The sequence below is a fragment of the Ruditapes philippinarum genome, unplaced genomic scaffold (genome assembly GCF_026571515.1).
Source record: "Ruditapes philippinarum isolate M1 unplaced genomic scaffold, ASM2657151v2 ctg12277_1_1_1_1, whole genome shotgun sequence".
Lineage (NCBI taxonomy): Eukaryota > Metazoa > Mollusca > Bivalvia > Venerida > Veneridae > Ruditapes > Ruditapes philippinarum.
The window spans coordinates 27,974-51,750 of NW_026865012.1; the positions used below are offsets into that span (position 1 = coordinate 27,974).

The 23,777-nt window shown below is 30.4% G+C and overlaps 2 protein-coding genes across 2 annotated transcripts; one reads left to right on the top strand and one right to left on the bottom strand.

Moving 5' to 3' along the window:
• Positions 1-8,827: 8,827 nt before the first annotated feature.
• LOC132727546 (uncharacterized) lies at positions 8,828-13,003 on the top strand. Its single transcript, XM_060713085.1, has 5 exons — positions 8,828-9,431; positions 10,791-11,153; positions 11,309-11,406; positions 11,941-12,030; positions 12,289-13,003. The coding sequence occupies exons 2-5, from the start codon at positions 10,963-10,965 to the stop codon at positions 12,339-12,341; spliced, it is 432 nt and encodes a 143-aa protein (XP_060569068.1). The 5' UTR covers positions 8,828-9,431; positions 10,791-10,962; the 3' UTR covers positions 12,342-13,003.
• A 1,596-nt stretch (positions 13,004-14,599) lies between these two features.
• On the bottom strand, positions 14,600-17,393 carry LOC132727545 (uncharacterized). The gene is made up of 4 exons (XM_060713084.1): positions 16,881-17,393; positions 16,347-16,444; positions 15,927-16,016; positions 14,600-15,420 (listed from the first exon to the last, which is right to left on the bottom strand). Exons 1-4 carry the CDS (start codon positions 17,039-17,041, stop codon positions 15,377-15,379), a joined length of 393 nt encoding a protein of 130 aa, XP_060569067.1. The 5' UTR covers positions 17,042-17,393; the 3' UTR covers positions 14,600-15,376.
• Positions 17,394-23,777: the final 6,384 nt, after the last annotated feature.

Sequence of the window (23,777 nt, forward strand, 5' to 3'; positions counted from 1 at the left end):
ATCAAGTGTTACAGCAAAAGACCTAGAAATTGTCATGAATAATCGAAATAAGTAAAGTAACATAGATGTTACATAGGTGTCCCAACATACTTGTTACAGAAAAAATACGTAATTGTTCAGACGAGAATTCAGTCTTACAAATACCTCGGCATTTATCACAAGTGTTACAGATACTACATGTGTTACAGCACAAGCCCAACAAATAGGCAATTTTTTAAGCAGAATAAGTAAAATTATAAGGTTGTAAGTACTTTATAATACTGTAAGTATAGTTACGAAAATATTTTGAAATGCTATGCATCTTGTTACAATACAAATATAACAGATGTTACTAGTGTTACATCATAAACTCAAGAAGTAATATACATGGGGGTAACATAGTCCCCAATGCAATGTTACTTTACGTGAATATACTTAGATTATAAAATCTAGGTATAAAATGTTACAGATTTTAGATACGAAGACTCTCCCAATAAGGCATGCACAACAGCGTCCACTGACATTTAATATGCTATTGTTGAGTAAATATGCACGATATCAGCTAAATATAATTTAATGTGATTACTTAAAACAAATCAAAAGTTTATTTAGTAAAACAATGCGGCCAACGCTCCAAAATACATATATGATGAACGGTATCAACAATTAAGGCGGCTTTCAATAAAACACAACCCAACACCAACCTGCAACAAAAGGACCAGTGGCAAGGAGTCACAATTACGTTACGTGTCATTGTGCCAATGTTTCCTGTTTTTCTTCAAAGTATCACTTCTGTGAGGGATACCCTTTTTATATATAAAGCCTCCTTCTAATACGAGACATACACAACTTCCCTTTTAAAATTGTCAGCAAACTCAATTTATACAATATTTAATTACTGATGTAGCTAGATTTCCTTTAATTGTGAGTTATACCCGAAGTCTATTTCAACCCTACATGTAAAAGTATAAACATGTATAAGAATCATAGTATGTATACCTGTATAAAAATTATACTATTATGGATGTATAGGATATCGACCGAGTACGAGGTCTTTCCTAAACAGAAAGATCGATGTACGAGGCCGATATCCAACTTACACACCGTCAAACTATTGGCTTGAGCAATGGCTGATCCGAAACATTTCATGTAATGCATATAAAGATAATTTTTTAACACAGCGCATAAACAGGTAATACTGCCCTCACACATACCTCGCGACCTTACTGCGTCCTTACTGCGACCTTGCTGCGACCCAGGACGCAGCACAGTCGCCATGGACGCAGCAGGGACGCAGCGAGGTCGTAGCGAGGAACCCAAGGACGCACAAGGTCGCAGACCGTCGGCGACTATTTTGAACATGCACAAAACAGTCGCAGAAACTCTGCGTTCTTGCTGAGTCCTGGTTAAGTCGCCGTGGGATCGCAGTGGAGTCGCCATAGTCGCAGCAGCATCGTAGTAAGGACGCAATAAGAACGCAATAGACGTAGTACACTCGTACTAAGGACGCCGTAAGGTCAGACTCAGAATGAAATTTACTGGTAAAAAGTATTGTTTTTATAGACGTAGCAAGAACGTAGTAGGGTCGTCGTACAGTCGCAGGACAGTCGCCGGATAAACGCAATAGTCGTCGTAGAGTCGCCGTAAGGACGCAGAGAACATAGCACAGTCGCAGCTGGGTCGCCGATGATCGCCGTGGGGTCGCCTTGGGGACGCAATACAGTCGCAGTGGAAACGCCATGGACGTAGAAAGGTCGTATTGAGGACATAGAGAAAACGTACTGAACACAAGACTGCAGAGCCCCGGACCGTCTGCGAGAGAAATTTGAAAGAAAACCAATGATTTTCGAAAGAAAAATGCTATTTTAACTAGTTGTCAGGTCGCAGTAAGGTCGTGGTTTATGTGTGAGGGCACCTTAAGCTTTTATCAATGTTCTGCTTTTATATAGTATATATTTTGTATTTAACTTGGTTTTCGAAATAATAATAAAAAGGCTAAATGTGTAATTTGTCAATAAATAAGTAAATGGGTCTGTAATTGAATTTATGTAAAAGAATGCATAATTATGTTGAAAGTATTTCGTATCAGACATTTCAAATTCTAGGACATTTGCTCCCCCCGAACAGTTGCCCTCTCGGACGTTGCCCCCTGTTTTTTGCTTGTAACTTGTCAGAGGTCATCTCGTGTATATATTTTATGTACTCTATTTTTTATTTATGGATGCTTATTTTTAAGTTTTACACAAATTTGCGCGAGAGTTTTTGTTAATTGAACCAAAATGGAATTTCGACAATAGGCAATGAATTTTAATTTTTGTAACAAACAATTCAACAATTAAATTTTTTTTAACATTTTAATGGCAAATGTCCAACCCTTCCAAAGATATGGGGGAGGGGGGGGGGGCAAATGTCCGCCACTGCAAAAAAGGAGCAAACTCCGAGGGGGCAACTGTCTGAGGGGCAAAAGTCCGATACCCAGCACACCATGAAAGACTTACATAATTATGTATATTGTTGCATGTGTAGTAATGTGTAAGATACATGATCCGAAATTATATTTTATATAGCAGATTATAAAGTGTTCTAGAATAAAAATGATGAAAATAAATTTTTAAACTAAATCACTTATAACTTTATATTAACATTTCTTTTTCAATATTTCTTTTAATAATATCCTAATCGTTTTTGTCGATATTTTAATAACTAATAGGAGATGCGTCCATTGTAGACCAATCCACTTTGAGTACTTGTATCTGCATGTCACTATAAGCAAGGTTTAGATTATATCTTTAACATTCTTTGAACTCGAAGGTTTTCAGGGGAAATCAGTTTTGATTTTTCGCGGGTTGAATAGAAAGGTAGAATAAAGCCTAACTAAAAGAGGGGGTGGGGACGGGTTAACGGGGATTTAACAATCTGATTGATCCTGAGGGTGGGAATGTAACCAGGGACTTTGCTATGAACTGTAGGTAGCTGCGGTTTCCTAGGCAAAGAGTATATCAAATGGACGTTATTTGAATCACAAATGAAACGGACATATTTTTGTTATATTTTTTCAATATGGGGGTTTGTTACTATGAATTTTTTATGGATTAGATGATTTAGAATCGTTATATGTATGCGGTAATAACTGTTAAAGTTTCATAGAAATGAACTTAAAGCACCCATTTTTGATATATTGTGAAATTAATGACAGAAGAAGCGCTTAGATTACTATCACTTTGAAAAATGACGCGATTAGAAAAAACTTTGATATGCTATCCATTTATTTCATTCAAAAATTTAATATAGAGATGTTGGAATAATTATAAACATTATCTTGTTTAAAAGAATGTATCCAGATTTTGTCAGACAGGAATATTATGACAATCATTTATTTACATTTTATTTTTAATTTTTGATTGCATTTCATGTTTTCTTTGTCGGTCTATTTTTTCACGTGTCTTTCATGACCGGGTCTGTCTGACTAGAACAGACCTGTGCACGTGCAAAAGATAGACCTCATAACGGAATTTCTTTTGTTAAAACAGGTCTATCCTAAAAATATAGACCTGTCACAAACAATAGAGGAGGTGTGTAAACATGAATAAAAACCAGAAAAAAACTTACATTTTCCACGTTTCATTCAAGGAAGCGTGATATGTTTGCCTTGTTATGCATCAATTTCCCGTTATGTTTCAATTTGTATTACTTCAAGTTAAACACATTATTGGACCCCAAGAACGGCACGTGATTTTCATGAAACACCGATATATATGCACCGATAGATTACAAAAGTGTACCGTGTTTTTCTTTTATAAATTGTTGCATAATTTATAATTAAATATGATGGTTGAAAAATGATTAAAAGCTGGGACAATTAAAGATGAGTTCACCAAATATGGACTAAAAAGTAAGTTAAATATCCATTTTAATAATTTATAATGTTTTAAGTTATTATGTTTAAAAAATAGATTTCTGTATGTAAGCTTTATTTTGTAAAATTGTTAGAAAGCATTATGATTAATTCATTCAACATGTAAAAAATCCATTTCGAAATAATGCATAAAAATATATGTTTTAACTTAATAATGATATATATGTACATGTATGCGTAAATTGTTATTATTTTACATTCTATTTTCAGGGATGCTACGAAGCGAGACCTCGCTGTTACGATGGTTCAAACAAGCTAGTGACCAAAACATCGCTGTTATAGACCCTATCATTTTAGAGAAGTCTAAATGTTTCGCAGAACAGTTACGAATAGAAGAATTAAAACAGTCAACTGGATGGTAAAATCGTTTCAAAAAAAGACGCGGAAATCATTTTAAACAAATTGTGGTGAAGCTAAATCGGTATATTGTAACTCGACAGATATAGACGCCTGGTTAGGACATCTGGAAACAATTCTAAAAAAATATTCTCCAATGAACAATTACAATGCCAACGACACAGCACTATTCTATGAACTTACACCAGAAAAAAAACACTTGAATTCAAATGATGTCAGTTGTCAGGGTGGAAAGAGAAGCAAAGAATGTTTAACTGTACTCGTGTGTTCCAATAGGTCTGGTGGTGATAAGGTTCCGTTGTTAGTGATAGCTAATCCCAGCTATTTCAAGAATGTCAAGACATTACCCGTAGAGTACAAAAATAACACAAAGGCATAGATGACAGGAGAACTATTCACATCCTTGATAGATAGTGAAACTTGATAAACAATTTCATCGTCAGAACAGAAAGGTTGCTAAAGTGATTGATAATTGTCCGGCGCATCTGCATATAAAAGGAGTCAAATATATTGAAATTGTGTTTTTACCACAACATACCACCAGTCATACACAGTCTATAGGCCAAGGAATTATCAAAAACTTAAAAGTACATTACCGTCGTCAAGTGATCAAACAACAACTGGAAGCTATAGATAATCGCGTGGATTAAGTGTTGAATGTGCTAGACGCGTAACGTCTATTAAAACAATCGTGGTCAATGATTACTGCCCAAACAATCAGTAATTGCTACAGACACGCAGAGTTCAAGTTTCGAGACCAACGGGCTGGTTGAAGATAAATCAGACGACGAGGACGACAATATTTTTATCGCCAGACTAGTTGAATTATTCAAGATGAAAAAAATGACGTAAACTAATTCATGAACATTGATTTAGATACCCCAGTGTGCGCGAAAAATCAGGATAGCATTCAAACAGGTATATGTACGATCTTATTATACATATTAATATTTCAACCTTGGTTGGCTCGAACTAACGATCTCTCAAACAAATTTTCATGGGCCCTCCGAGTTTGAGCGAACGAAGTTCGACTGTATAAGAAAAAAAAAAGAATGAAGATGATATAGAGGATACTAAATGAGTGTACGTTCAATAATTAATTATTTAAACGAGTTTAATAAAATTATATAATGCGAGAGCCTCTGGCGATATTTTATTCAACTAGTTCAATACATTCATAAATGCACCTACACGAATATGATAAACTATTTATCATGTAACCAAGATAAGAATCATTTTTCAATTTAAACAATCATTTTTTCATTGACGCGCCTATATCGACACGCTAACATAAGGGCACTTGTATACTGTGTTTGTATAACGCTAGTGACGTCACGTCAAAACATATGCCCGACCGTGCCATACTATTTTTACGGAATTGCAAAAGTGGCATGGGTATGGGACAAAAGGCAGCTATCGCACAAGGAATATGTCCAAAGAGTATTTACAGACCCCGTGCCCTAATAAAACCAAGATCGCTACGCCCTGTCTGCGGGAACTGTGAAAACTTATTCCGTATATGGAAACTATCACGTCACATCGATTTCAGAAACGGTTTGTTATGTTTAATCATGCACGATTGTTGATGAAAACTGAAAGCAAATTTATTTATGTAAAATATACCATTTGACATACAGAAAATAATGTTTGTACATAGGTATAAAGTGTTATCTTTACGGCAAATAATTATGGCGATAGATGGCGCTGGCCTGACAGACATTTCCGGATGATAACTTCATGGCATAAGCGTTTCTCTTGATGATCTTTGTACTCATTTAGCCAGTGCGGCAGTATCTGCTATTATTATGAAACCAGGTGTTATTCCTCAAGACCGGCGAAATTTCTAGGTAACAATTTTGGACATTGAGTCTTGTAGACAGGTGTCTCTCATGGCTGATTTAGAAATCGCAAGACAAAGAAACATGATCTCTAGATACTAACATGGCGTATGCGATTATGATGGCGCGGCAATTTCATCTGCTTGTATATCACATTAAGCTGCCAGTCGGATCATTGTCGTTGCCAATAATGTCTTTGAAAAATACTGTTCCCGAAGCAAACAGTTTATTACTAAATTCTTGTTCAAATTTTGTTGCAAATTGGTCTATGAACAAGCTTGTTACCTTCACTTTACGACAATTTCTTACACATGATGTAAGCCGAAAGCATGTTCTCCAAATTCGTGCCTTACATAAGATTACATTTCAAGCAAATAGCATGCAAAGGGTTTCGCAAAATCTAAACTGAGAGCGGTTTATAAACTCTTTTGCGACTAGGCATAAGCAAGTCAGTTTTTGATGTTTGTGTTATAGTATTATTTCAGTAAGTTTTACCACAATTATTCAACATTTGATTAAAAGAGATTATGAGTAAACTATTGTATGACAAAATGCACGCTTATTGTTTAACCCTTTTGAAACTTTAACAGTACACCTTTTTCTTATAGAAAAAGAACACTTACGACAAAACTAACACGATGATTAATTCAAACGTGACCTTGACATTTGAATGACCTTGTCCATCAAGATCATATGTCACAAAATTGTATGACAAGTCTTTTATTATGCTATTTTTCCTCTGCTGTGTTTGACGTTAGAAATAACAACATGTTGAACGTGGACACCGCCAGGCGGTGGCTCTTGCTTTAAAATACTACACTTTAGCGCTTATTTCCTATGAAGAGTTTATTTCAGTTTATCAATGTAAATATCTTCAATTTTAAAAGATTAATATCAACATATGAAAATATCACTTACTCTGATTTGAAATGACGACATGCAATATTTTTGCCCAATAAACAAGAAGCATTTTTAATACTAGTATCACAATACCAATAAAGCTGCGTATCTTAATGAATCAGTTTCCGATATTTCATCCGTGCAAGACATAAACATGTAATAAACCCATGACAAGGACCTTCGAGTTTTCAAGTGATTCAGAATCAACTTGTCACAATTCCCGCTATGCTGTTGTAAAATTTCAATAAACATCCAATACAAAACAAACTATCGAGAAAACATGATTGTCGGATGAAAAAATACAATGTGCTTCAATTGTAAATTACAACAAAAATGTTTATAGGATCGATAGGTGATTCAGTTTTATAAACAAACACAGAAGCATTGATTGTAAAATGTACGTGAAGTCGGTGTCTATGATTTTCATTATTGAACTATTTATAATAACGCCGCGGCCGTGCTGTACCTTTGTGCGCTCTCATGTTTTTCTTTGGTGCCCTTACGAGCTCCTTGCTGGTGGTGCTGTGTTTCTGGATTTTGTTGGGAATGTGTTTATTGAATACCATCCTTTCCTTGTTGTCCTTGTTGATCTTTGGTTTCATATTTGTCTCTTACCATTTATTCCGTACTGTAATAAATGCCGAATATTATTGCTGTTGCAACAATTAAGAAGTGCTTTGAAAATCATGAATGTTGCTACACATAAACTGCAACAACATTCCATAACTAAGTGTATAGATTGATCATTATTTCTGCTATTGGTACAATTTATAAGCTAGTATTCATAAACGAGTGTATATGAAAAATATTTCAGGCCAGACGAAGCAATAAGGAATATAAATACAAATAATTAAAACACACAAAAGGAACGCTTTTTGGAAAAAAACTTTCATGTATGAAACACACTAAGCCGCAAAAGTTAAATACCACTTTACTTGCACCTCTTCAGCAGATTTTATGTAACATAATATATATTAATAGCACTATGACTTCTCTATTGCAGAGATAACCACAGGTACATTATGGCTTAATCAAACATTAGTGCGTTTAATGACTTGTAATAAATTTGTAAGCATTTACTTTATAAGAAAAATCAACGTTTATATAACACATGAATGACTAAATTAAAATGGTACAGTAACAATATAACAAAACTTGAAAATTTTCTATTTCTTTGATAATATTTTCCTACTCTACGCGTTCCAAGAGAACAATTAATGTCTGAAAAATAATGAAAAAATCCTTAGTTATTTATTTCTCATTCCGGTGAATTTTATTTTTAAAATGACAAGGCAGACATCTAGTTGAGTTGAATAAATCTAAACAATAATTAAATAAAATTGATGATAAAAAATAAATGATTATTAATGATCCTGGTGAGTTATTTTGAAATTATTTGTAAACATTAAGTAGTTTGTTCACAAAGCTATACCCCGTTAATATTGGACTAAAATTTGTTGTTTCACATTATTACAAGTGATAGGTCCTGCGATAGTTGGTGCCTTGGGCTAGGTTTAACAACTTTAATTTTACAAATAGCAACATCCCCCTTCTGGCTAAAGGTTGAGGCATCAGAATTGCATCCACCGTTTATTCCTCGTGATCGTAAGGGACGACATAAAGGGTTTAAATAACTGGAGTCCATGCATGCAAAGGTGAGGTGGTTTTGACCCCATGTGTTGCTTTTAGTTTGTAACACCGAAGTAAGCTAAAATCATCTTTTCGTTTTCGGACCATATGAACTAAGTTGTGTAGGTACGCCGTAAAATAAATAATAACAAAAAAAACACACAGCTACTACAACAACATATAAATAAATAAATAAAAACATACAAACAAATAGCAACATTTACTCTCATAAAGTTTTCACAAATTTTAACACACATCTCTTTTGACATGCTGCTAGCAAGTTATAGAATAGACGAATTAGTAATATTAAAGAATAAATAATTTTAGGCAATATCAATCCGACGAATTAATGGGTTATCTGGTTTGTGCATGTCATTGATTCATTAATACACAATGATTATTCTCAGAAAGTGTTATCATATTTTTGTTTTGCATTACATTAGAGTATGGTTTGACACTGACAAGCATGTGAAAAAATACATAAAGTTACATTCATTAATTGTCATTTAACATTAGTGGTTGGCATGTTGCATTATAAGTAATCTTAGTCATAATGTTCGTACACCCCATTGGGTTTTGGATGTATCAAAATGTGTTTCATTAGTAATCGTAATTGATTAACCAATAAAAAGCATTGTTACAGATATAACAATATGCACGCGTCATAATTATCCGTAGGTATTCTCAAGTATTTAAGTTCACGTAATTGGAAATTGAACGAAGTCTGAAAGCGTGATTGCATCAGTAAACAACAATATTTTCGACTGAGTTATAATACAGTTTTTACGGATAGAAGAGACTAAGCATAAACAGTAAGTGCTTTAGTTATCAAATTATAACTTAATAATTTTCTTAACGTTCTAGCAACAACATATAAAACTAAATAAAATAATAGAAAATCTATTTTCTTTGAGAGAACAGATATACAATCATTTAACTTTATGAAAGAACGGTTTTAAGGATTTAATTAATAAAATTAGTTTGTGTTTTTACTAAAATGTATGGGTTTCTTACATTAAAATTGATATTCTTGACATTGTCATTTTTGTTTAGAACTTCAACCATTGAATAAAAAGCTTAACTCATATTAAATTGTAAAAATATGATAATTTGAAATCAGTTTTCTATCATTGCGTCTAAGAACACCTATATTTATTGCAGTAATTCTTCACTTAAATATGAACATTCTAAAAGATTGTAAATAATTTTCATGGTTTAAACGAGAAGAAAATACATAAATTAAATAGTAATCTCTTTAAATATACTAAATGTCAACTGTAAATAAAAACTTAGATAAGTCTTAAAGAATGCAATTAATTAGTTTTTATTTTTGTTTGCTTGTCTATGCAATTCAAATATTCAGATAGAACATTTTAAACAAAGAGAAATTGTAGACTTGAAATGGATAAGTTTCTACGGAAGCGTATCAGGGCCTACAGTCGGTGAGATGTTTTGCGCCAAGTCAACTTATTTTTATTTGCATTGATAAGATGATTTTGCATTTCTCAATAAAATTTACTGACAAATATGAGAAGCTTTTAGGTATTGAAACTGAATTTTTCTCGATTTGCTTGAAGCTTTTGTCTCTTTGACAAAAATCCTGTCGAAACTTCTTGATTTCACGACTTTGCTGAAATATTTAGTAAGACGCGAAGACGTTACTCGCATTGACAAATAGCTCACGTAATTCAACAAAGTTTTTTTGCAATGATTAAAAACTTCTACGTATTACGTATAAATCTTAACGTCTTCACTGAATGTTTTATGTATTACGTATTAATCATAACGTCTTCATGGAATGTATTTGGTCAAAACGAGAAGAAACAAGTTGACATGACGTGAAACTTTTAGATAAGTGGAGGCCCTGATAAGCTTCCGTAAGTTTCAATTGAAAAGAAAAAAATTACTATCATTATATATTATAATGACTTCTTTTTATATATCATGAATACTCTTTGACAAACTTTTAATGTGATGATAGGACGAACAATTAAATTTAATAAGTATCTATGGGATGAGGATGAACAATTTAATTAATCCTTCTTTTGCACAGATTGATTCCATGATCATTTCATTGCTCTTGTTATCATTATCTAAAGATTATAGATTTTCCTTAGTTTCTAAAACAATCGAGCATTGTTTCGCAAAGCATTGTTATTTTTCTGTTTCAGGTTATCAGAAGTTAACATTTTGCGGCTCAGTGTGATTCATCCAGCAATAATACTGTTTCAATTTACGACTTTATTACATTTATGATATAGAAAGAGACTATTTCAAGGCAACAACAATATATCTGAGATATAGGTTAATTGAAGCATCCAATAGATCAATACTTCTTTAAACATGAAACTTCAAAGAAGCATGGCTATTGTGAGAATTGCTTTTGTACTGGTAATAAGTATTGCCATTGTAAATGCAGCAGTAGCCAACCGACTAGACGAGGATTTATTTAATGATGAAAATGACGGCTCAATCACTTTAAAGTCGGTAGATTCGTCCTTTGATTACAAAGTTGATCATCAGATGCACACTATGTAAGTTCACAATTTCTTTTTGCAATGCCTCGCAATAGCCAATATTTTAAGATTTAATCTTAGTTTTATTGCGTTAAATTGAGATAATTATTTCATTAGATTATCAAACAAATATAATTTTTCATTAACAATTTGTACTGTATTCTAAATTACAGTCCATTACGTCATTTTGCAAGACACGGCCTATGCAGGAATAAGAGAGATAAGCAACATTTCTATAAAGCATTGAAAGGAAAGTTATGTCAAATCAAAGGTGAGTGATATACATATTGTTTTTCTCAATCAACATCAAAAATAGTTCTGATAGGTTTCTGTAAGGGTTTAACTGAAAATTAAACAACCTACATACATGTATGTATCTGACATAACTGAAGTAATTATAGTACCTTATAGAACTTTAACATCAATCAGTAACATGACCAGTCTATAAGATGTTAAATTGATATATATAACTAGATGCTTTATTTTATTATTTGATTATTACATTAAATATGAAATTTTAATTTCACTTCCATTGTAGTCATACATTATGCTGTTATCTCATATATCAGTCAATCTTTGTGGATAACAATACCTTTTCGAAATCAACTACTTGCAACTTAAAGAAATCATATTAAGAAAATTTGCCTAAGGGGAATTTAATTTTTTATCAATATTATAATATTTATAAAAGTTAGTTTCAAATTTTGATGTTCTTTTACAATAACGAAAGACAAAGGGTACATACAAAGATGAATAAAACCCGAATCTTACAATATAAATGAATGACTTCACGTATTCATTTTAGAGATGTTTGTAGCAACATTTGTTGAAGACCTGTGCAAACACAGAGGTTCTTTTCTAGATAAATGGGTCTCAGAATTGTTTGATGTGGATGGTAAGTAATTAGTCATTGAATAAATGAAATTAAAAAGTTCGATTAGACTCGACAATAGTATTCATTTTCATATGAATTTATTTTTTATAAGTTATAAAGGTAAAAAAATCTATTAAAATTAATTTAAGGACAACAAAAAGTTAAAGAGAGGGGGAGAGAGATTATAGAATCAGAAATATCATAAACGCTTCTTTGTAATTTTGAAACTTGTTGCTTGATATTATCAATTTTAAACTGTTTAATAATTTCATTTTTAAGGTGATGGAATGATTACTCACCATGAAAAGATGCTGTACGAAGTTAACAAGTAACCCTTTACTGCTGTTGAACTAAACAAAATGTGGGAACAAAAAAAAAAGAAAACGACAGCACAAATGTGCTAGAGCTTGCAAAGATACATATGGATAAGTATATTTACATTATTCATGTGAATAGACTTCCATGAGTATTATGTGATATCTTGAGAAGTGTGTTGAAACTTTGCCTTATATCATCTTGAACTTCAAACTTATTTACATTTTATATAAAGATTATATATAAAGCATGCAAACGTAATCAAAACGTATCCTTTATTCTTTATTAAATATGATATAGATAGCTTATACTATGTGATTTTTAAACTTAATACAAGCTGATAATGCTATCATTATGCTGTAATTTATGAAGGGGCATTAAAATGTTTTTGATAAGTTATTGTTATCGTATCTTCAGTTTTATAAAACTTAGATAATTTGAAATAAGTACATTAATTTTAATTGGACTTTCACTTAACTATGAATTGTAAAATTGTCAAAATGCATATGCGTTGCTTTGATACTCACTTAGTTTTAACAATTATATTTGTTCATTGCTTGCACACATACATATCTAAAAACGGTTAAAATGAGTTATTTTTACGATAAGATACGTTTTTGAATTGCATTTTAGGCATCGGATATGTGTGCTTGTTTACAATAGATATGCTTGTTAAAATCTAATTCATAACAAATGAGTAAACATTTTCGTCTTTAATACGCTTTTTATTATATTGTTTACATAAGACATTTCTTTAATAGAGACATGTATTACATTTTAAAACTACCAATGCATTATTTTATCTTATTATTATAGCATTATCTGTGATATTTGTAAACTTTACTCTCTTGTTTAATTTATTTGAATATAATATGCATGTCATAGAAGCTATTAATATAATAAATGTCTGTGTAGAATTTTTAACTTTTGTGTTGTTTTCATTCATTTACAACTTCTGTAAAGATGAGGTAAAATGTATAATGTTGATATACATTTTGATTAGAATAGGAACTGCCTTTTGCTTAAAACGTCCTTTGTCTAAAAACCTGCCAAAGGTTTTGATATATATAATTCGGATTATGCTGTTCATATACTTTTGAGATTATATTAATTAAATTACTAAGCTTTTTATTAACTTATCTTTACATTCATTTGTAAAAAAGATAAAGCAAAACCAGTCTTAGCAGTAGTACAAAGTTATACCGCCGAATATTGTCTAAAAAATAACACTGAAGTTCATTTACGCTTTGACAAATGATTCGAGCTAAACTGTTGTATTTACTGATATTTTACGATAGCGAGAATTGAAAAAACACAACTACATTGTAATTGTCAGGTCCTTCAAATGGAAATAATAACATATTCAAAATTGTATATTGCACGTATTTGTTATATTATGGTATGATGTATTTCCATACAAATAAATTTCATACAATAAGAATGTTTTTTTTTGTTTAAGAATCCATGAGTAAACTGTTAAATTAGTAAGCTGTTAAGTTTGTCGGTTAATGTCTTAGTAAATTATCGTTCTTTGCTCCAGATAAGAATTGAGGAATTTAAATTGATTGACATTCTTATAATTGTTAAATAGATACTTCAAGATAAATACTTTATAATAATCATTTTGTATTTATTGCAATGTTCTCGAATATGACATAGACACCGTAGCAGTGTGCATTGTGTCTAAAAACTGCAATTTTGTGATTCATAAATTAAGAATTAATGGTTGAACGAGTTATCGTATAATTGCCTTATTCATGCTTTAGTAATGGACAAAGTCTTATAAATCTGATTTAATTAAATATTTAGTACTCATATTGGATTATGTATTTTCACCATTTTAATAGCAAAAATACTTTAAGGCTTATCTATCCTGTAGAACTCACTTTTCAACAACAACGAAATTCTGCAATCCAATTCAATTATTTTAGAAGAAAAGCAAGCCGGATTACAATACATGCAATGCGAAGTTTATCTTTTTGTATCCAAAATTTATTTCGTCATATTGTGTATGCTAAGAAGAGAACACATTTAAAGTGTTAAGAATTTGTGAATGAAACATTTTAATTAACACTTCAAAGTGTAGATTTACAATTTAACATTGAGGATCAATCTCTACTGTATGAAGCAGGAATAACAACAAAATTTAAGCCATTTCCGGAAAAAAGAGCAGATATAAATAATTGCAATTTTATTGTATAAAATCTTACATGCAATCATATCAGTATGACGAAATAAAAAACCTAAACAAAAAAATATCATCTTTTATAATCTAAAGACATGATGGATATATCAGTTATTCACAACAGAAATATCAAAATTATAGCATAACAGTGTAAAGAAAAATAAGGTAATAAAAGACTAATACGTGATCTTTAGAATGTCCTAGTTATATATAGCCGAAACAAATGTCGGTCTCTGTAAATAACGCCGTTGATATTTTGAAAACCCACTTTATTTATATTGTTATATAGACAAGTAATACCTGCATTTACAACATAATGTCAAGCACACAAAAATATCTAATTCATGAGTATTAATATACCAAGACAAGCCCATCTACACCAAAAATAACACACTACAAAATGAATAAGCAGTTTCCATAGCTGTGTTTGGTGTTGAAGGTGTTACATAGCTTTGAATTAGTGTAAATAGGAATTAATTTGAAATCAATTAAAACACCCTTAATATTAACGTCCTCCTATGAGTAAGAAAGGAAATTAAATATTTTAATTATGCTTTTGTAATTATTTTGAAACTCATCACAATCAAATATCTATATCAATATCACAGAAAAATATGCTTAATACTGAAATAAAATTTAAAAACAATACTAACGAAATGACTTAGTGGAATTATCTTGATCATAGCACCAAGAAAATCGATTTATTTCATAAAAAGTCAAATTATGTTTGGCTAATGGTGATTCAGTGTCACTCCCTGTTAATCTTATCTAATTCTAAGAGATTTGAAAGGTAACTACGTTCCAAACACGGAAACAAGCAAAGCATACAATAAATTATCTTATGCACTTTGACTTAATTGTTTTGTGTCATTCATAGTATGTTCTTTCTAAATGCGTTATATATCCATCACCTGAAATAATACAAAAAACGACATGCTTAAAATGGTTTATCAAAAGGTTTGTGATAAAAACACAGAACATAAATATTTACCTACTCAAAATATGAACTGTATTATTAGTTATGGTTTATAAAATATGTAAGTATAGTTTGCTTTACATTATAATTGAAGCCAACCTGGTGTATTTTACAAAGTTAATACTAAATATTATAAACATTTTAAAGGTCACAAAATAATCATAGGTAAACGTACATTTGATAATACTATCGAAATTGAAGGGGAAAAAAACTAGCCCGTCAATTTTCTGGATAGTTACTTTAAAAGTTTTAGGTTGATATCATTCAATCGATTTACAACAAATCAATGTTAGTTCACAAAAGTTGACATGATGAATAAATTTGTATAATGTTTCCAAGTGAAAATCCATGTATATCGTCTCTGTGATTGAATGCAGCAATTGACTTAGCTAAACGTAGAAAGGAAACAGATAATCGATACAAAAAAATGGATTAACTTACCATCAAAATCGAAAAGTGCTGATACCCATTTAACGAGCATATAGTCGTGATTCCTACATAAATCAAATACATGGTTTGCTGTAAATGTTGCTGAAAAAAGAAAACAGTCTGTTACATTCCATTTTCACTATATGAAACTAAGAAGGTAAAAGAAAATAAAATATTTAACTCATATTTTGTCGTTTACAAACATATCTGTTTATTTTAAAATTATATACATGTACTCTCAAAATCGTTTTTAAGAGTTATGATAAAAACGACGTGGCTTCAGATAAATACATTCTAGTGCCAAACAACTATGCTAATTAGGATCTCGTAATCTAATCGTTTGATTTCGAAGCTTGCACATTAGAATAAAATAATGGTATATTACTGAATGATTTAAATGCGCTTAATTATTTATATTAAGTTCTTACTTACATGTCAAAGAACAAAACTTTGTTTTCATTGCTTTGTAGAAATACTTTTTACCGTCAAAGTTCTTGCATAACTCGTGTTTTGCATAATGTCTTACAGTTCTAAAATAAAAAACAAATTCTTTCGTTAACCTTTTAACACAGGGATTTTGAAAATGTTTATCAAGCACAGTTAAAAAACACAAAATTTAAAGTTTGATGCAAAAACTGTTTATAGTTTTATTACGTATTTACCAGAGACATAGTCATTCAAACATTTATGATGCACTTAAAGCTATAAGTTTTAGTAACCAGTTCGAATATAATACAACTATTTAATAATCTATTTATTAAATATTCGGACAAACGTTTCTTAAATTTATATTTCATAAGGTAAATAACTACAAGACATGTTCTTTTACCTGTTAGATGCTTTACAATGACAATAAAAATTTTAATTATCACACAGGTAGACTGAATTTACCAATAGATAACTTAAACAAAATAACAACTAAAGAATGGCAAAACATAATGACAAGCATTGTTATATAATACATACATTTTATCTTTGCTCTCTCCAATCAGCGGTCCGGTTGTTGTAGGAATCTTAGTCACATTGTCTGGAGCACTTTCCGAAAGTAATGCGTACATATGAGCTAATCTTATAACAGATTCAATCACACCAACAGAATCAAGAAAACATAAAGCAACTGAAACCATATTAATGATCCAATGTCAAAACAAATTCAGTTAAAATTCAGTATTTAAATTTTAATTAGCCATAGTGTTTCCATATTTTTCATTACTCATTTGTTTACATTTTTCTTTTATCAAATATTTTAACCATATGATGACAAAGGAAATTATGTAAATCCAGGTTACTTTTAGGCAAACTATCGCTTTCTTAACTTAACGAATTAGATGCTTCTCTTAGAGACTAGTTAATTCCAACTTGAAAGAAACACATAACTGTAAACGTCTGAAACATTTTCGCGTAAAAACAAAATGATAAATATTTACGTAATGGAATTATATCAAGAAATGCATGATACTGTATCCGCACTTCTCTAACAAGTTAACGATTCTACTGGCAATGTGACAGTATTTTACAATAATCTTCGTTTTTATAAGTTCATTCTGATTGAGGTTAAGTTTATTCTACAATTATATTGTTAAATATTAAGGGTTTTTGCAGAATTGTGTGTGCACACTGATTGAATACACTTCAAATTGGCAAAAACTACTGTATGGGTAATATTTTCGTGTTTTATTTAAGACTTTATTACTTCATTAATGGATATCCAGTAAGAAAAAGTGGCGAATATATTCATAGCTGTACTTGAACAGTCGTTAAATTACAGATGAAGATGAAAAGGTTTGTTCACGAATAAGTGTTTTAATTGCCAAATGCTTTATGGCATGTAGAAATGTGTAATGACATGTCTCATCTACAAAAATGTATTAGCATCACAAAAATTAATGTAAATTTGAAAACTACTTTTCTATCAAATCACATAACATTTATCAATGCTTAAAAGACGTTAAGAGTTTTAATTGTATACTATGTAAACGGAATAAAAATGGGTTACAATAATTTAATTTATAAAACGAACAAACAAACAAACTTCAAAGAAACAATTAGATATAAAGAAAACGTTTATTTTCTACTTTCACAAAGCATAATTTTATTATTTATGAAATTTTCAGGAAATTGACTGTATACATTCTAAGGCATGTTTTTGCTGCATTGGATTTTCTGAATTTTGGCCAATTATAATGTTGCAAGTTTTGATGGTCACAGTTTATCTGTAACGTAATATTATCAAATGAGAAAAAAACAATAACTTTAATACCGATGAATTATTAATAGAAGAATAATTCGGACATATTTTATTGATCTTCAAGTTATGTTCACATTTACATTTTTTTAATTGAAATACAGAATTTTATTTGCCATGTCGAGGTCTTGTTAGATTTTGGGGGAAACGAAAATCATAACGTTATGAATAAAATTAGTTGCAGGCTCGGTTTAACTCAAAATTCAGCATTTATGTTTATCTAATTATTATGAAAATCGTAAAAAGCCTACATGGTCACGGGCAGGATAACTAGTTGAAGACTGGAATTGTACTGCGTATGTTTATTTTTTCATTCAATGTTTTAATGAGCGACTGGCTTAACAAGATTCCACAAGATTTCGAGTTGTTGGAGATTCTGTGAATGTTAATTGTTCAGACTGACTGATAAGTCTTAAATATAAACTGAATCTGGTTTTTATTATCTAACAACTCTAGAGGTTGTACGAAGTCGTATGATACATGCTGCACTTTCATTTTTAATTAGAAAATTGTTAAAATGTCTTGAATGATAAATGTTAAACTGTCTTGAATTATTTATTAATTATATCAATTGTTTTAATAAAGAATGATAAGTTTTGTTTATTATAACAAAGCACAAACATCATTACAACTAACGCACAATGTTATAATTAATCAAACTTATCCTAAATTGCAATTAACCTTAATGGTGTAAATTATTTTCAAATAAAGTTGTACAATAACTTTGTAGAACTGATTTTTCCCAGTCATATTGTGCATGATAAAAAAGAACATTCCATTCAGCAACGTTAAACGACTTATGCACAAACAGTCTGCTTAAAACAAAATGTCCGCTTTCTTTTATTTCCTGTAAATATCAAGATTTGGTGCTATTAAAACGTATTTCTAAAAATTAAAAATAACTTCCATGTTATTTTTATGTTAATTAACAAATAATGTGTAGATTTTCATCATAATGGGCAAATTCAATGGAGTACCTTATAAGTCATGTTTAATCAATACTAATACAGCACTGATATAAAGTAAAATCGTTTTTATGTTTGATATCTGTACCTCCCTTCCTCCTATTTTAAAATGCCTAATAGAAATTACCATTGTACTCATTTTTCAGTAATAACATTTATGCTCATAGTCCTTGGCTCTTTTGCATTTCAACAGAAATACAAATAATCAAGCATTCACATCTTGAAAACAAATTCCATATGCTGTTAATTACTGATTTGCATTTTTGATTGCATAATGTTTGTGCAAGGGTTAAGTTTGTTTGACATAATACGAACTCAAGTGTACTTAAGAGTACATTAGGCTCTTTTTTCTGTAGAATCTTAGAACAAGCGGTTATTGTGTAAATTACTCGTTAATACACCCTTAATGTAAGCGTCTATCATCATCTGATTTGATCAAATAATGAGATGAGGCTTAAGAGAACTCCTTCCAATAGTTCATATTCCACTGAAAAATTCACATACGTTAATACCATAATTACATCTTAAACGACTCTATCTCTTTCTTTATAATTACAAATCAGAAACATCATTAAAACTAAGTCACAGTGTTATAATTAATCAAACTTATTCTAAATTGCAATTAACATTAATGGTGAAAATTATGTTCAAATAATATTTTACTATAACCTTGTAATCAAAAATGTTCCAGTCATATTTTGCATAATTGTATTTTTGTTTAACATGATAAAAAAAACCATCCCATTCAGCAACGTAAAACGACTTATACCTGTAATGACTGTCATACACAAACAATCTGCATAAAACATAATGTCTGCTTTCTTTTCATTTAAGCGAAAAGCGTCGAGGAAGAGTTACTTACCTTACCGGATGTGACGTAAATGGGGGATTATACTATACAAACCGCGTAGAGTGTTAGCTTATTGAAAGTTAAATACGCAAATACTGATCGTAAATTCCGATTATAACATGAGAAATTTGACTTATGCATATATAAATTTCATATCAAGAATATAAAATAAAAAACATAAAAACAAAGATTCAGATTAATTCTTGCTACGGGGTAAAACATCGGACTTTCAAAGTAAATACATATCTATTAGATTTTCTCTAGTGCCAGAGTAAAAAGCTAGTTACTAAATCAAATTTTAATATTTTATAAACACTCATACACATTGAAATAACCTTATATGAATTTAAATGGCCATTTTCTAGTTTTCTGTGTGATTTTCTGTCATTTAGAATATTTCGTGTTTTGTGAAAAACATGAAAATAAGATTGTCAGTTTTTTAATGATTGTTTTTCAAGCTTTAATAGAACAATAGCATAATGCATTCTGTCAAGACATATTGATTCTTTTTCATTATGCCATGTAAAAAATCGTTCAAAGAACCAGTGAAGGATATAATTTTATAAATATTAGACTTTTGTAATGTAAGATTTGCAACAGACGATAAAAAGGTAATTTTGATTTTACAAATCTATTCTTATGATTGTGAAAATAAAGACCTTTTCCTAATAACTTATTTTATAAATAAATAAAGCGCAAATGGACCGTAACATATTAATTAACAAGGTGCATATGTTGTATATAACCCAAGCGGCACTTGGCTTTGATATCATAAATCATCAGGGTGCCTATTTAAGAGTTATAACATTGCATCAGATTACGTCATTTTTGTTAGTTGTCAAATATTTATGATCCGAATTTGGTTATGGATCATCCTAGGGACTTTATTGGTCATGCCTTACTGAGTTGATACTCCAGAATGACGACCAACTGGCACAGTAAAAATACGTTAACTTATAATTCAGTTTATAACGAATTTCTGTGTACGAACTTCACAACTTGTTTTTTTTTTGTTGTTCGTGTTTTTTTTTAAATATTTGGTAAGCAGAATATGAATTAAATAAAAAATATCATGCTGAAAATATCAATTTACCAGCTTTAAAATAATTGGCGGATGTACGATTTTTTAAGAGTGGCTTTTTTGCCGACACAAATAGCATACAGTTATGTATATTCAAAAGAATTTTTGAAACTGGCTTTTTTGCCGACACAAATAGCATACAGTTATGTATATTCAAAAGAATTTTTGAAACTACATATATTTTTATTACTGTTTTCCTTTGTCTTAGTTATGCTTAAATCAAATTATTTTTTAATCAACCAGTATCTTGCAATTAATTATTACACAGCCGTTTGTCTGAATACTTGCATTTGTGAAACTCAAAATATCTCTTTGGTACTGTATATTAGCAGAGACATAGATATCTGGTATTACCAAGTAAGTACAATTTAATTGCCTGGTAATACACGGTGCGACAATTTTCATTGTTTAGAATCAAACTAAAATGCTAAGCATGATCAGTAAGTTAAAAAGAAAACGTTAACTTATTATGGTAAACAATTATAATGTTATTTTATTCATTTGACTATCCTTTTATATAATATCTTATAAATTACAAATTTGTTTGGCAATTTCCGTCTGCCAATCTTACAAGAAAAGGAATAAGATCATTATATCCCTTTATTCATATGCTTAATTGTATCGGCAATGTCCATCGTATCCCCCGATGAACGTCATCCAAGGGCGACAACTTGAATCTGGTCTTAAATGAAAGGGTCTATAGGGAGTGAATTAATGGAGGAAATTAAAAATCGTGGTTTAATCTAAACTAACACAGCAATGGTATGAAGTAAAAGCTTCTTATGTTGGATATCTGTACCTTCCCTCCTCCTCCTATTTATATGCCAAATAAAGATCACCATTGCATACATTTTCAGTACTAACATTTATGCACATAGTCATTGTCGTATTTAGTATTTCATCAAGAAGACATTTTATCCATCATTTACATATTGAAAACAAATTTCATATCCTGATAATTTTCTGATTACATTTTTTTACTTTTATCTAGACCTAAGTGCAAAGTTGTGTCTCAAGTGTACTTAACAGTACAACAGACTCTTTTTTCTGCAGGATCTTAGAACAAACGGTTATTGTGTAAATTACTCGTGTCTACAACCTAAATGTTAGCGTCTGTCATCATCTGATTTGATCAAATAATGAGATGAGGATACATGGACCGCTAAAGAGAACTCCTTCCAATAGTTTATATTCCACAGACAAAATTTTACATATGTTAATAGCATAAATATATCTTGATCGACTTTATCTCTTTTGCAGGTCCGGAAGTTTAAGTTATGTGAAAGATATTTTATTGCGGACATTATGCTGATGAAATTGTTCTTGGTGATCATTACCGATTACCACATTTATCTAATGAAGTGGAGCATTTTGTTGATTATTATTTTCGAAGGATATAACATATAAGAAGAAATTCAGACTCATATGAAACGATAGAAATTGTATCATTGTTCAGTGTTTATCTAGGGACTTATGTATTTCTTTCATTCAGATTCTAAAGGATTCTAAGCTAACTATTATTTCTTTTTCTTTTCTTTCTTTTTTTTGGCATTTGGCGGAATGCATGTGTACAACAGGTCTTGTTAACTGACCAGTTATCAAATCTTAAGTTTAAGAGCGGTTAAAGGAAATTTGTAAATAAATTTGTACATTTAAAAGTCATTTTTATTCAATACATGACCTTTTTATAAGCTCGTGTCACAAACCATGCATGAAGTGAAATGTAAAATCGCCATATAATATGTACTGCGCAGATATGACTTTAAATCCATGAAAACATACAAACAAAATCAAATTAAACTGTTCTGTAATAAAACATTTTAAGAATTCAAAACAAACGCATTTGTATAATACTATATTTTTCTTTTGTTTAATTGTTTTCATTAGAGCCAAATTTGGAAGTAAATATGTAATAGAAAAACAAATATTGTAAAAAAGCAGTAAGATTCCGTAGCTTATAATTTGTAATTTCCTCCTGTCAATATAGCATTTAACATATAATAAGAAAATATTATTTCATGCATCTATTATATCACTTTTTTATTTTGATTAATAATAATCTTAATGTTAACAAAAATGATATTCAATTTTAAAGAATAAAGACACACATAACAATATACCACGGTTTTCCTTTATCATACCGGCATACGTCATTATTTTGATTGATATTAATATTTCTTTTTATTTAATTTTTAAACTAAAAATAAAAAGATCCACCATCCGAAATAAGATAGTATAAATTTGTTGTATTATGATAAACGTTCACCATGGAAAAGTAACAAAATCAAACGATGAATCAAACGTTCTTGTACACTTCATTATTCATCTTAGGTATTTAGCAGTCTTATCAGTCATTTTCGCGTTTCAACTTTGACCCAGTCATTAAACAGCATCATACAATTGTTTTTCATAATGCGTGACATAGCCATCCCCTACAAAGATAAAAGAACAGACACAATTTAATTACAAGTGAATAAAAGCCACCACACAGTCCAACGATTTGGTTTAAACATAGTTTATTTCAAACAATGATACAAGTACATGTTGTTAATACATTTACAATAATTAGATACACGAATGAAAAAGGATTAGAGCCGAAAGCTATAAAGCTTATAAAGGTCTTCTCCTATATATTTGCACAATGCAGTTAAATTATGACAGTGTTTGCAATATTGTTTGAAACAATTAAGTTAATTTTTAACATATTTGAAACGAAAAAAAT